Source organism: Heliangelus exortis, chromosome 1 (assembly GCF_036169615.1).
Source record: "Heliangelus exortis chromosome 1, bHelExo1.hap1, whole genome shotgun sequence".
Lineage (NCBI taxonomy): Eukaryota > Metazoa > Chordata > Aves > Apodiformes > Trochilidae > Heliangelus > Heliangelus exortis.
In genome coordinates, this window is record NC_092422.1 from 173713659 (window position 1) to 173726830 (window position 13172).

The following is a 13172-nucleotide window of genomic DNA, read 5'->3' on the forward strand; positions in this document are numbered from 1 at the left end:
TGGTCTGTCCAGCAGCCAATGCCCTCCACCCCTGAGAACCAGCAGTAAAGAAGCATTTAATGTTGAATTTTCCAGGCAAACAGAAATTGTAGCTGTTTGTTTTTATTAACAGGTGGTTTATATCCAGATGGGGGTGGTGAGAGGTGCCTCTAAGGTTAAAGGGAAAACACAAACAGGGCAAAGTTGGTCAGTATGGTTCTAGGACACTGGATTTATTTTCCCCTTGCAAAGCAGCAGTGAAACAGTAAAAGCTGCAGAGGTCAGCAATGAACTACAAGCAGATCCCTGGACATTTCAGAAGTCAAGATTCAATGGGTGGACATATTAGTGCTGTGGGAGCACTGCTCCAACAGCCTTTCCTCCATTTTTCAAGCACCCTCTCCCCCTCACTCACCTCCTCCCAGCAATAGATAACAATGAAAAACTGATCATGTGGAGGGGTTTTTTTGTTTTGTTTTTTCACAATTCAGCATTTCAAAGAGAGCAAAATCTGGACAACTTCTTTCACTGTTTGCTCTCAAAGAAAAAGCAGCCAGGATAATGATATTTTCTGATGATTTTCTGAAATGGAATTCTGTATTCTGTACAACCGATATAAAAAAACCAAAGAATTGTCTTGCAGCTACTGATCCAAGAGAGTTTCTAACATACCTTAACACAGAAATTAAGAAATACACTTGTTTTCTCTTCAGAAAGAGATCAGGAAGTTCCAAAAGCTGAGCTGTAGCAGTGAACAGAGCTGAAGTGAGCAGAAAACAGCCCTGGAGAGTTCCATGGGCAGGGAAGGGGTCAGAAAGCAAAGTCAAGGGTAGGAACAATCAAACAAACACATGCACTATATAGCAAAGTTTATTAAATATCAATTTCAAGTAGAATATCTGGAATTAAATACAGTGTATTAGCTTCACAAAAATGTATTCACATAAAAAGGAACAATGTCACAGTAGCATTCATTGCTTTCCTCACTACTTGTTAACTCATGTTCTGGAATTAGTGGATAAAACCCCTGGTTTTGCCCAGTCTCAATTCATCTCAGCACAATCATTCTTACTTTTCCAGAATTGGGAGTTTTCTCTATAATCTTCTGGTCTCTAGGGACTTCTGCAGACACAAAATTACAAGCACAGATCTTCAGTAACATCATCTTCCTGAAATAAGTAAAACTGTTTGTTTTTTTAACACAAATGGAACACTTTTCTTAAAACATGAATATGAGGGCATCAAAACAATGCATCTAAATAAGAAGCATGTTGACAGTTTTGTCAAGCACAAAAATCCAAATTAGTCAGTCTGCTAACTGGAAAAATAGGCACAGATCATACAAAAAAATAAAACTATGCATCAATAAACCAACAGGTAAGTGCAATGTGCCTGTCAAGCATGTCAAGAATTTGTAGTCAGACCACAAAAAACATTTTCACATCTGAACCATGGGATGGGAAGCTGCAGACATACTATTTAAACAAAATTATTTCAGGAGCCTTTCGTTAGCATTTTGTTCAAATCATATAATTTTTGGTTAAAACATCACGGTACTCCTGTATTGCCCTGCGAAAGGGATCCTGGTCAACATTGAAATTTTTTGAAGAACCACCAGTAGATACAATGGGAGAAGCTCCAAGAGATGCTTTTTCAAGATCAGCATTGGCTAGAGAGAAAAGACACAAAATTCCTGGTGTTACTTTTACAGTTGACAGGGGCAGCTAAGGTCACTGTAAAACCATTATGGGCAAGACAAGAGATTACAATCCAGAGATTAAAAATCATTCAAGGGAAACACCAAAGAAAGGTCTGAGCACAAAGCAGGAAAAACATTTTTTTCCACATTTGCTTCTCAGTCTGCAGCATTTCCAAAGGTAATGAAAGAAATTCCATATTAAAAGCAGACAAGAAGAGAAGGCAAATGTCTGAGGGGCTACCTGCTTTGCAACAGCACCAGTCACTGCAAAGCTGTGACTCTGGAGGAAGAATTATGAAAGAGGAGCAATTCCTCTTTGGACATCTGGCCTCAGATTACAGAGCATGTTTTATGCTATGGATTACATACACCCAAGTCCTCTTATGTTTGCCTAAACACTGCTGAATAATTCCCTAAAGAAAGGGCATCTTTTGTCAGCAATTATACTCTTCTTGCTTACTCAAAACAGATTGCAGCATAAAAACTACAAATTGAAGCAGTGACAAAGAGACAGCAAAAATCCAGGCCTAACATCAGAGAATGTCTCTGCTGAGTGAAGTACATGGAATCACAGAATCTGTACACGGAATCACAGAATTCTCATGGTTGGAAAAGTCCTCTAAGATCACTGCATCCAACCATGATCATCTCCCCACTACCAATAAAATAAATTTTATCTATATCACCCTACCCACTAAAGCATAATGGATGGCTGAAGTCTATAAAAATTTGGGGTTCTTTTATGTTTGTGAACATCTAGTGAAAGATGACTTCAGCTTAAGCCCAGTGTGTCTCTATGGATGAAATGGGTCTGCTTGTTTGGGTTTGTTTGGGTTTTTGGGTTTTTTTTAAGGCAACTGTGTAACTTTCTATGCTGCATTTTGGCCAGCAGGAAGTTTTCACATTCAGATCTAAACTGCAGACAAAGCTAGCAGAAAAAAAAAAAACGAAAAACCCGTGCTTAGCACAGGAACTTGACAGCTTTCAAGCCACTATTTCCAAGTGTTAGGAGCAGTCATCTTTTTCCTTGCAAACACTCCTGACATAATGACAGATTACCTTGTTCAAGTTCCTTGGAGATTTTTTCATCCAGCTCCTGACGGATCTAGAAGTATATAGAAAAAACGCAATTAACATTTCTGTAATGTGAAACTTCTGAAACATTCTTAAAATCCACAAGTAATGTAATAAAAACGAAAATATCCTCCCAAAGGGAGACATTTTAGTTTGGGTTTTTTTTTGTTGTTGTTGTTTGTTTGTTTGTTTTGTTTTGATTTGTTTTTTTAATTTTAGGGGTTGGGAAGGACTTCTGCAGACCATCTAGTCCAAACCCACTGGCCTAGAACAGGTTGCACAGGATGGTTTCCAGGTGGGTTTTTACAGAGATGGAAACTCCACATAATTTCTCTGGGCAGGCTGTTTCAGTGCTCTGCCACCCTCAAAGTAAAGGAACTTCCTCCTCATGTTCAGATGAAGCTTCCTGTTGTTCAAGTTTGTGCCTGTTACCTCTGAAACCACTGAAAAATGACCAGCCCAATCCCTCCTGACACCCACCCTTCAAGTATTTATAAATATTGATAAGAGCATCCCTCAGTCTTCTCTTCTGCAGACTAAAAAGACCCAAGCTCCTCAGCCTTTTGTCATGAGAGTTGCCTCAGTTCCCCTATCATCTTTGTAGCCCTTTGCTGTACCTCCTCCAGCATTTTCCTGTCCTAGTTGAAGCAGGGAGCTCAGACTGGACACAGTACTCCAGATGGGGCCTCACCAGGGAAGAGCTGAGGGGGAGGACAGCATCCCTCGACTGGCTTTCTACAATTTTCTTGATGCACCCCAGGGTGCTATTGGCCTTCTTGGCCACAAGGGCACATTGCTGGCTCATGGTCACCCTGCTCTCCACCAGGACTCCCAGGTCTTTTTCCACAGAGCTGCTTTTCAGCAGGTCAGCCCCTAACCACCTACTTCCTAGGTACAGCACCCTACACGTGCCCTTGTTGAATTTCATAAGGTTTCTCTCTGCCTGTTTCCCTGCAGCCTGTCCAGGTCATGCTGAATGGCAGCACAGCTTTCTGGAGTGTCCAACCCTGCTCCCAGTTTTGTGTCATCAGCATGACACAGCACTCTATCCCTTCATCCAGGTCATTAATAAATAAATTGAATACGTGGCTCATCTACCACCTGAGTCAAAAACTTACCAGCAATAAACTGGAGGAACCTCCTGGACCATGCATGGCTGTGTAGCCTTCCCAGCATATAGCAGGGTGACTGAAGTACCCCATGATAACCAAAGCCTCTGGTTTGATTCATATCAAAGTGATATCAAAAGAGATACCACTCAGATTCCAGGCTTACAATGGCCATGAATATGCTGAAGGGCTTGGACCATGTGAGCTACTTGGAGAGGCTGAGAAAGCTGCAAGAGTTTTTTTCCTGGAGTAGAGAAAGCTCAGGAGGGACCTTACCTAAGTGTATGAATACCTGGTGGGGTGACTGAAGAAGATGGAGCCAGACTCCTAGTGATACCAAGTAAAAGAACAAGAGGAATGGGCACAAATCAAAACAGGAAATTTCATTTGGACATAGGGAATTTTAATCTTTTTTTGTTTGTTTTTAAATTGTAAGTGTGGTTAAACATTGGAATAAGTTGCCCAGAAAAGGCTAGAGAGTGTCCATTCTTGGAGATGGACAAAACCTGGCTGGCCATAACACTGAGCAACCTACTATGGATTTCTCTACTTTAAGCAGAGGTGGGGTTGGTTAGATGATCTTCAGAAGCCCCTTTTGTCCTCACCCATTCTGCAGTTCTCTCAAAGTACTGAAACCTGGGGGAGTAAGCTGCACACTCATCTAGCAACATACCTACAAAAATACCCACCACAGCAAGAAAACAAAGAAACAGACAAAAACCAAACCACAAAAAACCAAACCAAAAAACACCAAAAGAAAAACAAAAAGCCCACAAAAAACCAAACAAAAAACCACCACCACCAAAAAAAAAAAAAAACATCAAAAAACCCCCCAAAACAAAACCAAAAACCCAACACCCTGAAATACATAAAATATACTCAAGAGGGCATGGAAAGCAAGAGCTGTAGCTCCTCACAGAAGGAGCAGAACAGGCAGGAACTCCAAGGGCCAAATAAGTGGGGTCATAAACCAGCAAAGTGGATGGAGGTGCCCTCTCCCCAGGACTAAAGGGAGAGCTGCAACAAAATTCATTGTGTCCTCCTGGACAGCCACCCACTAGTATTTGTTGGAATAGTCTGGGCCTTCACAGCTAGAAGAGGGGAGCATAGAGCTGAAAAAATAACAGAAAAGGACCCCCAGATCCCTGAAGCTCTAATAATTTTCAAGTAGATATAAACAACAGCAAAATCTCTGGGAGAAGATGACCCCTAACACTTTAAATAAGACACAGGTAGTAAAAAAATCAGGAAAACTGATTCCTAAGCCAAAAGACAACCCCAAAACAGAAGAAATCCTCAGCAAAGTGGTAGTAGTTGAAGTGTCAGAAGAAACCACTTTCCCTGGTTTCTGGACCCTTCCCAATGACCAGAAGGTCTACAAGACCCTCCACAACATGTGCAAATGGATCAGGAGAAGGAAACCATCTGGTTTTCCTCTTACTCATTCCAGTAACATCTTTGTGATTCTCATTCATGCCTGAGAAAAGAGAAGTTGGTGGAAATAAGGCCAACAGACTGATTTCTGAAAAGGGATTGAAGAGCCAGGCAAAATATACTTTTGAGGACTTAACAACTTGCTTCCACTCTTCCCCTTCCCACCAGCCTGCTAGGAAAGGCATCACAACTGGCTCCAGAGGAGGCATTTCTCATCTCACTGCATGTCTCTTCACACTGGGTTCCTTGCAACAGTCACCTTCTCAAGACTTCTTTATTGGAAAGCAGTGCTGACTTACTGCTTACCCACAGAGGTTGCTTGAGCACAGAGTAAGTTGCACTGTGTGGGATTCCACAAGCTACTCAAGATTTTAGGAACTCAACTTCCAGAACAGTACTGGTACTCCAGACACTCCACACACTGTTACTACCAAGAACTCTTTGAATATCAGAACTGACAGCAGGGGTGAACAAGCATACTCCTATGGTTTCAAGAAGTTCCACTTTAACAGGTGAAATTCAAACACTGTCACCTTACAGATCCTTAATTACCAGAGAAGCCTTAACATTACAAATGCACACAGGATGCAAGTACTCTGCAGCAGTCATTCTTCACTTGGACAAACTAACAATTTCAAAACATTGGCACTATTAGGGAAATGTGAGTGCAATGGTAAGTTTTAATCAAAACCTAGCAGCTATAAATTGACAAAACATTTCCAGTTTAAAATACCACCCAATATTAAATAATACTGGCTACAAACCTTGTCATGTATCTGGCTGCAGAGAAAAGAGAGAACAGATTGTTGATTAAGGAGCTGAAGAAGAAAGAAAAATGGTCTTAAGTTCAGAGATCTTCAGGGAGAGATAAGAACATGGCCCACACATAAATGAAGCAAGTAAAAAAGCTAACAATACAAAAACTGCTACAACACAAGAGTGCAGATGGAAAAGGAATCTAGAAAAGGAACAGAAATTGAGAGAAGGAGCAGACATTCCCTGTCTCACATTCTGTAGGAAAACTGGTTTCATAAAGCCACTAAATCACAGTGGTTACAGCTAGCAGAGTTCACTAGCATTTTCTACGTCAAGACACAGTCATTGTCACCAGCCTGTAGCACAGCTTTTAGGATTTAAGCTTAACATTTGTTTGACCTAACAACAGGACTCAAGTTCCAAAATCTCCTTGCAGCAGACAGTTCCCAAATTATGGTAAACAGACCACTAACAGTACCTCAGATTTGTGTTTCACCTGCTTGACTGAGTTTTGCTCTGGATGGTGATGTGCCATCCTGAGCAGTTTGGGAGTCAGTAGAGCCAGATCTCTTGACTCCTGTACAGGACAGGCAATATATGCCTACATCCTTCTTGCCACCCAAGACCTACTAATTAAACAAATTTCAGCCAACCTCCTACCACAACATAAAAAACTGACAGTTGTTACAGTCGGTTTGTAATAACAGGCACAGAACTGTTCAAGTGCTTGTAATTTATTCCTCATTATTGGAGCTCTAATAAAAGTAAAGCCAACCAAAAAACTCCAAAGACATTTGCACATGATAGGGATTTTACTGGTAAGTGAACTTGTGTCAATGTGAACTTTTTCTGTATTTTTCCAGATATATTTGCACCTCCATGTCAAGGTTATTGACTTCTGTAGCATACATATTTAATAAGGTGGGGGAAAGGGCTATGCTGTAGCAGAACACATTTCTTTGTGCTTTTTTTAATTAAGAAAATGCTCATTTTTTGCTGAGCTTGCAAACTACTGTCTTCAAAACACAAGTCTACACACACTGACATCAAGCCTTGAAACTCCAAATTCCTCAGCTATGTCTAAAGGAAGTGTATGCATTTGCCAGAGAAGAAATTATTCCTCGTTTGCAGGCAGCTTCATTTACCACTGCTTTTTCCAACAGTTGCACAAAGAACTCATACCAGCCTTTTGAATAACAGGAACGTGAAGTATTTTCAGCTCCTCTCCTCTGAAGCTATTTCAAAGCTTTTGCACCAACCAAACTGGCATCAACATCCTCCTCTTACCAATGGCATGTCCTCTGCTTCCAGTAGCCTTACTCACCTTGATGAAGGTACGGGGAGAAACACCAAATCTGCAGAGAACTGTGACTAAAGAAGTGCTCAAGGACTATAAGTGGGATGCTGCAATTTAAGCTCCTGAACTCCCTGTCATGATGAGCTCTAGTGGCAGGAGCATTTGTAACCTCTAGCCAAGAAGGAACTGCTCTGCTTGAAGTTCAAGGCAAGACCAATTCTGTAGAAGGGAACTGAGTTACTGGGAAGAATCTGAACCACAACTGAACTGTGAAGAAAAGGCTTAGAGCCATAGAAACTCTTGTGCCTTGAAGTAATGTAGTGAGCAGGCAGAGTAGTAAGCAGCAAAGCTGCTTTGAAATAGACTAAAACTGTTGTAATCTCTGAATTCCTTCCTCATGCTCCAACTTGCCTCCTGGATGGCACAGGACTCCTGCCAAAATAACAGTACAGACTGCATGTAGGAACAAGATTCACCCCATTATTATATGCAGAGGGATACATGCAGTTTTTCCCTTTTACTGCTTCCTAAATGAAAGCCTTATTCCCAATTCAATCCTCTTTAGATGCACATGTCAGGAATACTGAACTTTCAATTCCTCACAGATACTGTGTGGCTTCACTGTTAATGACACACTGCACCCAGCTGAGGAAACTTATGCCAGCAGTTCTAAGTGAAATATCCACTTAGATTTATGCCCTCTAGAAACTACTGCACCTCAGAGAACCCTGGTTCTTTTTCTGAAGCACTTCTAAACAGGTCAGTTTTAAGGCTTTCCTGGATATACTGAACATATCCTGAAAATAATGAGTGACTTAAGACTACAAGCAGTGCTATCAATGTATCCCTTCTTTTCCTCACTTCATCCCTGCTCCCTACCCTCTCTTACTCCCTTGTCCTGGCCTTCTCCTTATTTCACTTTTGCAAAGGGTTCCTGACTTTTGCCTCCTTTCTGCTGATACCATGCAGAACATGCCCTGAAGACAGTATGGTATGAATTGCCTCCCGAGTTCTTTTTGTAAGGCATGTCCACCCCTCTGACCTGAAAAACACATTCACAATGCTACAGGGCATACTCCATCCAGAGGTACTGCAGAGGTTGCAGCATTGATGAAAAAATAAGAAAGCCATGAAGTCTTCCTGAGGAATAGTTGCTTTTACCTCTTCATGTAGTAACACAGAGCAGGAACTACAAAACCAAATTCCTCCTGGGCACAGTATGTATGAAGTATAAAGCAAGAGGTTATGCAAGCCCTTAACAGCATTCTGTTTATGAAGCATCCCTTTGTTGGTATTAATGTACTAAAACAAATTCCTGTGAAGAAACTACCAGAATGAAGATGAAGGAAGAAGGAAAAGGTGTCCCTGTAAGCAAAGATGTCTGAGGGGATTTTGCACTTGCCACAAATTTAGCCTTGTAAATAGGCCCTACATACTACAGAATAAAACTGAATGAAGAGCTTAGCTGGGAATTTCCCAATGCCATGGTTTTCTTTATTACAATTTCTCTTATAAAAGAATGTAGTTACAGTGTTCATTATTATTATATTTCAGCGTTTTTTTTGTCCCTCAGCACTCTTGGAAATTTCACAATCCTCACGACCAGAAGTCCTCATGCCTACCACAGGGAGTTGTGAACTGTTTTTGTGAGAAGGAGGTATGTTAGACCCATTAGACCCTATGTTCTGGCACCAGAAATTAATGTAACTTTAGGCTGGAATGCATGTCCTTGCTTATGGATCCTCTTCAGCAATAGCTGAGGACAGTATTTCAAAATGCTTACCTTAGCCACAAAGGCTTCAACCCTGTTTCTTGATGATAATGCAGTCCCAGCTGTACTTAGGAAGCTTCCTCCTAAACTTAAGCTTCTGTTCAGTGCCAAGTTGTTGCCAAGATGTCCTAGTTCAGTTGAATATAGAACTGGGCTAGGAGCCAGACCTCCACTGACAATGCTGCTTGCAATTAAAGATTTTCTTCTATTGCGCTCATGGAGGAGCTTGGCGTTGGCTTCTGCTAGTTTCTCATTAGCTCTGAAACATTCAAAAGCATATAAAGAATTATCTTTGGAACTAATACTTCTGCAAAGTTACCCTCCAGGTTTCTATTATTCAACTTCTAAAAGTAGAAGGGATTAAGAGTGTTAGAAACAAGAACAGCATTTGATCTGCACTGCTTTTGGAGCCCCTGCTTCTTAGCAGCCCCACTCCCTGAAATGAGCAGCAAGACTCAGCAACATTTAGGACTGCTCAGCATTAGGGCTTCAAAGCAACCTGTGAATGCCATGCTCAAACCTCAGACATGCTGCTAAAATGGAAGCTAAAATAAGGAGATTTTTTTTTTTTCCTTTACAGAATCGAACTGTGTTCTCCATCAGGCCTGTCCTTATTCAAGCAGTAAAGGACAAAATTAATCTTTTCAGCCATACATTGAAAAAGAGTGGGACATTGATAGAGACTAATAAAAAGGCTGTTAAAACACAGACCAATGAAAAAACCCTCAGCATATTAATTCCATGATCAGTGCTGTTATGGCTAGAAAACTAGAGAAAAATGAACAATCTAAGGGGAAGGATCTTAAGGAACTTACCTCACAAATATGTCACCTTATGCTTACACACATGATGCTGACCAGATGTAGAAGACTTTTTGAAGGAAAAACACAAGGAAAAAGCAGTATCTAATCAGCACTCCAAAAAGCACATACTTACCTTTCCAGTTTACTTGCTAGGCATCCTCTAGTTTTCACTTCCTCCAGATACAGCTCTTTGTACTTTTCCACTTCTGCACGTGTAGATTCTTTTAGAGAAATACTGTCCTGTTGGGTATTTTTTATCTTGTCCAATTCCCACTCGAGATCTTTAATTTTGTGTTTTAGCTGGTTCCTCAGGGACTCGTGATGACTGGCTCGGATTTGTTCTATTCGGTCCTGGGAGGCTGCCTGTGCCTGAAGCAGATAATGCACTTTCAGCCTCCACAAAGACAAAGAGAGAAGTCTCACCTACCCAGTTTCAGGGGCTCAGCTTTACCCAGTGAGGAAACTGTGCCTCCTCACTACCATCAGCAATCAAGGCAGAACCCTGGAACTATCAGGTTAAATAATTCTTTTCATTCAGGAAGAATCCCCCCTTTAGTTCTATTGTTCATCACAGCTACTCATGAAAGAATGCTGTCTCTGTAGGACAGGGAACTAGGAAAGGATTCCTCAAAGACGTTAGGAGGATCCCTTATGCCCACCCCTCCCTGCAGCCACCTGGGTGACTTCTTTTCTGAGCACTTCTGAACACTTTCCCCTGTACAATGACAAAGCAGGTTGACCTCTATATCTGACCAGGACAACCACAAGTTGCAATACCCATTCAAGGACAAACAGCGAGAAGAAAACAAGCAGAGAGCAGAACCCCACAAGAACTGCACATGGGAGATCTACCTTGGGCAAGCTTCTGATTCAGGGGCCTGCAGGCACCCTGCACACTCATGTATGCACTCTGTACAGAAGTACAGCACTAGCAGACACAGTATCAGGGACTAAAAAGAAAATGGTAAAAAATGATAACCACAACAAAAGTGTATAATAGGGACTATGGACACACGTGAAAAATTCCCTTACCTGCAAAAATAGATTGACTTCTTGTAGTATCTGCCTTATTTCTTGTCCAGCTCGTTCTTCCATCTCTTTTTTACATTGTTCTATTTGGCTGTGATCCACCATATTGTTCTCCAAACGATGTTTGAGGTTAGTCATCTCTTCTTTCAGCTGGCATTTGCTCTTCTCCAGTTGTTCATGGCTCCCACGCATGCTGCACAACTCTTCTCGCAAATCCTGATTTTGTGTTTCTAGCTGCATGCATTTTTTAGACTCTGTCTCCAGCTGCTGAGAAAGTTCACCAACCTGTAGACAGCAAAAACAAAATGGCAAAAAACCCCAAATAAAAAACTCAAAGGAATCTGTAAGTAGTTCATTTGTGAAATATCAGGAAAGGGTTGGCAGTTGAGAATGCATTTATCATCTGCTGCCTAAGGATTAAAATCCAAAGGAAACCAGGCTCTTCCTTTGAAATAAGAATAGTTTGACATCACATTTGAGAGGACTCATCAGGTTCCCATCCTTTCTCAGTTCTTCTGCAGTAGGTCACACACCAAGTACCAAACTGGGAGCATTTCACCCATAGGGCTACGTGGAAAAGCATTAGGACTACTCTTTTGCAAGGTGCTCATATGGCCATGGGAAGTCAAACACACTCATACCCAGACACCTTCTGGTTTCATAAGAAACATGTACCATGTTTGGATGTCAGCACAATCAAAGCTTCATTAAAGAAATGACAAGAACCACACAATCTTTTTTTCCATTACACAGGAAGATTTTTAAATAGTGGCTCAGAACACTGCCTTTAGAGCAGTGATGGGGGAAGACTTATTCCCTTAGGTCAAAGCTGCAGTTTACTTCCCAAAATTTGCAGAAAATACATTTGCAATATGTTGCAATGGTCAGCTACAGCACTATCCTCCTCTTTCCTCTTCCAGAAACAAACTTGTTCTGTACCTCTTAAAATAAGATGTCCTGCCAATTATGAAAAAAAGAAATGGAGAAAAGCAGCATAACAAATGCTGACATAATAAGATCTGCCTGTCCCTGTGGACCGGCCTGGTGATCTGTACTCTTGGCTGATCCTCTTTACTGTCACTGGACCTGCTCTTCTTGGTGAGGGCATGTGGGAGTGTTCCCTGCCTCTTGAGGTCATGGACTGTGACAGCCTTGCTCTTTGGCTCTCCCTTCCTTTATAGAAACAGCCTGCCCTTGATGTGCCCTTGCAAATACTGCTTTGCACATCATGTTTTCATCTTTACCCAGAATGGGAACTATATCTGTGTGACAGTCAGCTATGACTGTAGCAGTAGAATGAGCATCAAGAAAAGGTGATCAGTTCCAAAATACAGCCAAGAAATCACCACCACCTAAAAATCCACAAACAAATCAGGGCTCACCTTCATTCTTAATGTACCAACTTCAGCGACTATTTCAGAATACCCGTTCTTCATTTCTCCCTGTAAATTAAGATGGGAGTCTCTCTCCTCATACAGCCTTAGTTTCTTCATAGCTCTGCTCAGAAGTCTCTTCAGCCTGCAACCAAATGAGTCAAGAAAACAATGAAGCACAGGGACAAACGGCTCTCTTCACATACTCTTGTGTAAACATCCAAGACAGAGCTTGCTTCAACTTCAACGTGCTTTCTGAGAAAATCCAGCATTGCTATGCCATAAATCATTCGCAGGGTTCAAATGTCTCCCAAACAGGGGATTCAGACTTCCCTCCCAGGAGATCTGCAGGGCACCCTGCACTTAAGTCTTTTGGCAGCTCTTGAGAACTATAAACCTCATGTGCAGAAGGGCTTTGGAAGGACTAACATGAGACTTGACTATATTCACAGTTATGGACACCCATTTTTACATTGAAGCTCAATAGAGTTTGACTTGCACTCAGGGATACCAAAAAGCCTTACCTCTTACAGTCTTTCTGCAGCTCAATATTTCTTTCCATTTCCTGGTCCAGCCGCAGTTCAACTGGACGTTTCAGCTCGACCAGTTTCTTCACTTTCTTTCTTTCACTCTCACACTTGAAAAATAGAAAAGACACGTGACACACCGAGCATCAGTACAGCATCTACATGCAGTACGTGCAGCTGCCATTCTCCACAGAGAGGCTGCAGTATGGCTCTGTCTGTTAGCCAAGTTCCACAGAAAGCCAAGGGACAGAGCTGCTGAGAACAGTTCATCACTTCAGATTTCCCATCAGACAGGCTGACATCTAACAATAGAAACAGGTG

At 41.6% G+C, this 13172-nt stretch overlaps 1 protein-coding gene across 1 annotated transcript in view; it reads right to left on the reverse strand.

The window, feature by feature from the left end:
• Positions 1-834: 834 nt before the first annotated feature.
• ANKRD26 (ankyrin repeat domain containing 26) overlaps positions 835-13172 on the reverse strand; it is a 49850-nt gene continuing 37512 nt past the window's right edge. Inside the window, exons 33-39 of the mRNA XM_071733716.1 lie at positions 12849-12961; positions 12334-12469; positions 10955-11236; positions 10056-10291; positions 9132-9378; positions 2738-2783; positions 835-1648 (exon numbers count right to left, since the gene is read on the reverse strand). Coding sequence (XP_071589817.1) covers positions 1500-1648; positions 2738-2783; positions 9132-9378; positions 10056-10291; positions 10955-11236; positions 12334-12469; positions 12849-12961 — 1209 coding nt within the window. The 3' untranslated portion in view covers positions 835-1499. The remainder of the gene's footprint in view (positions 1649-2737; positions 2784-9131; positions 9379-10055; positions 10292-10954; positions 11237-12333; positions 12470-12848; positions 12962-13172) is intronic.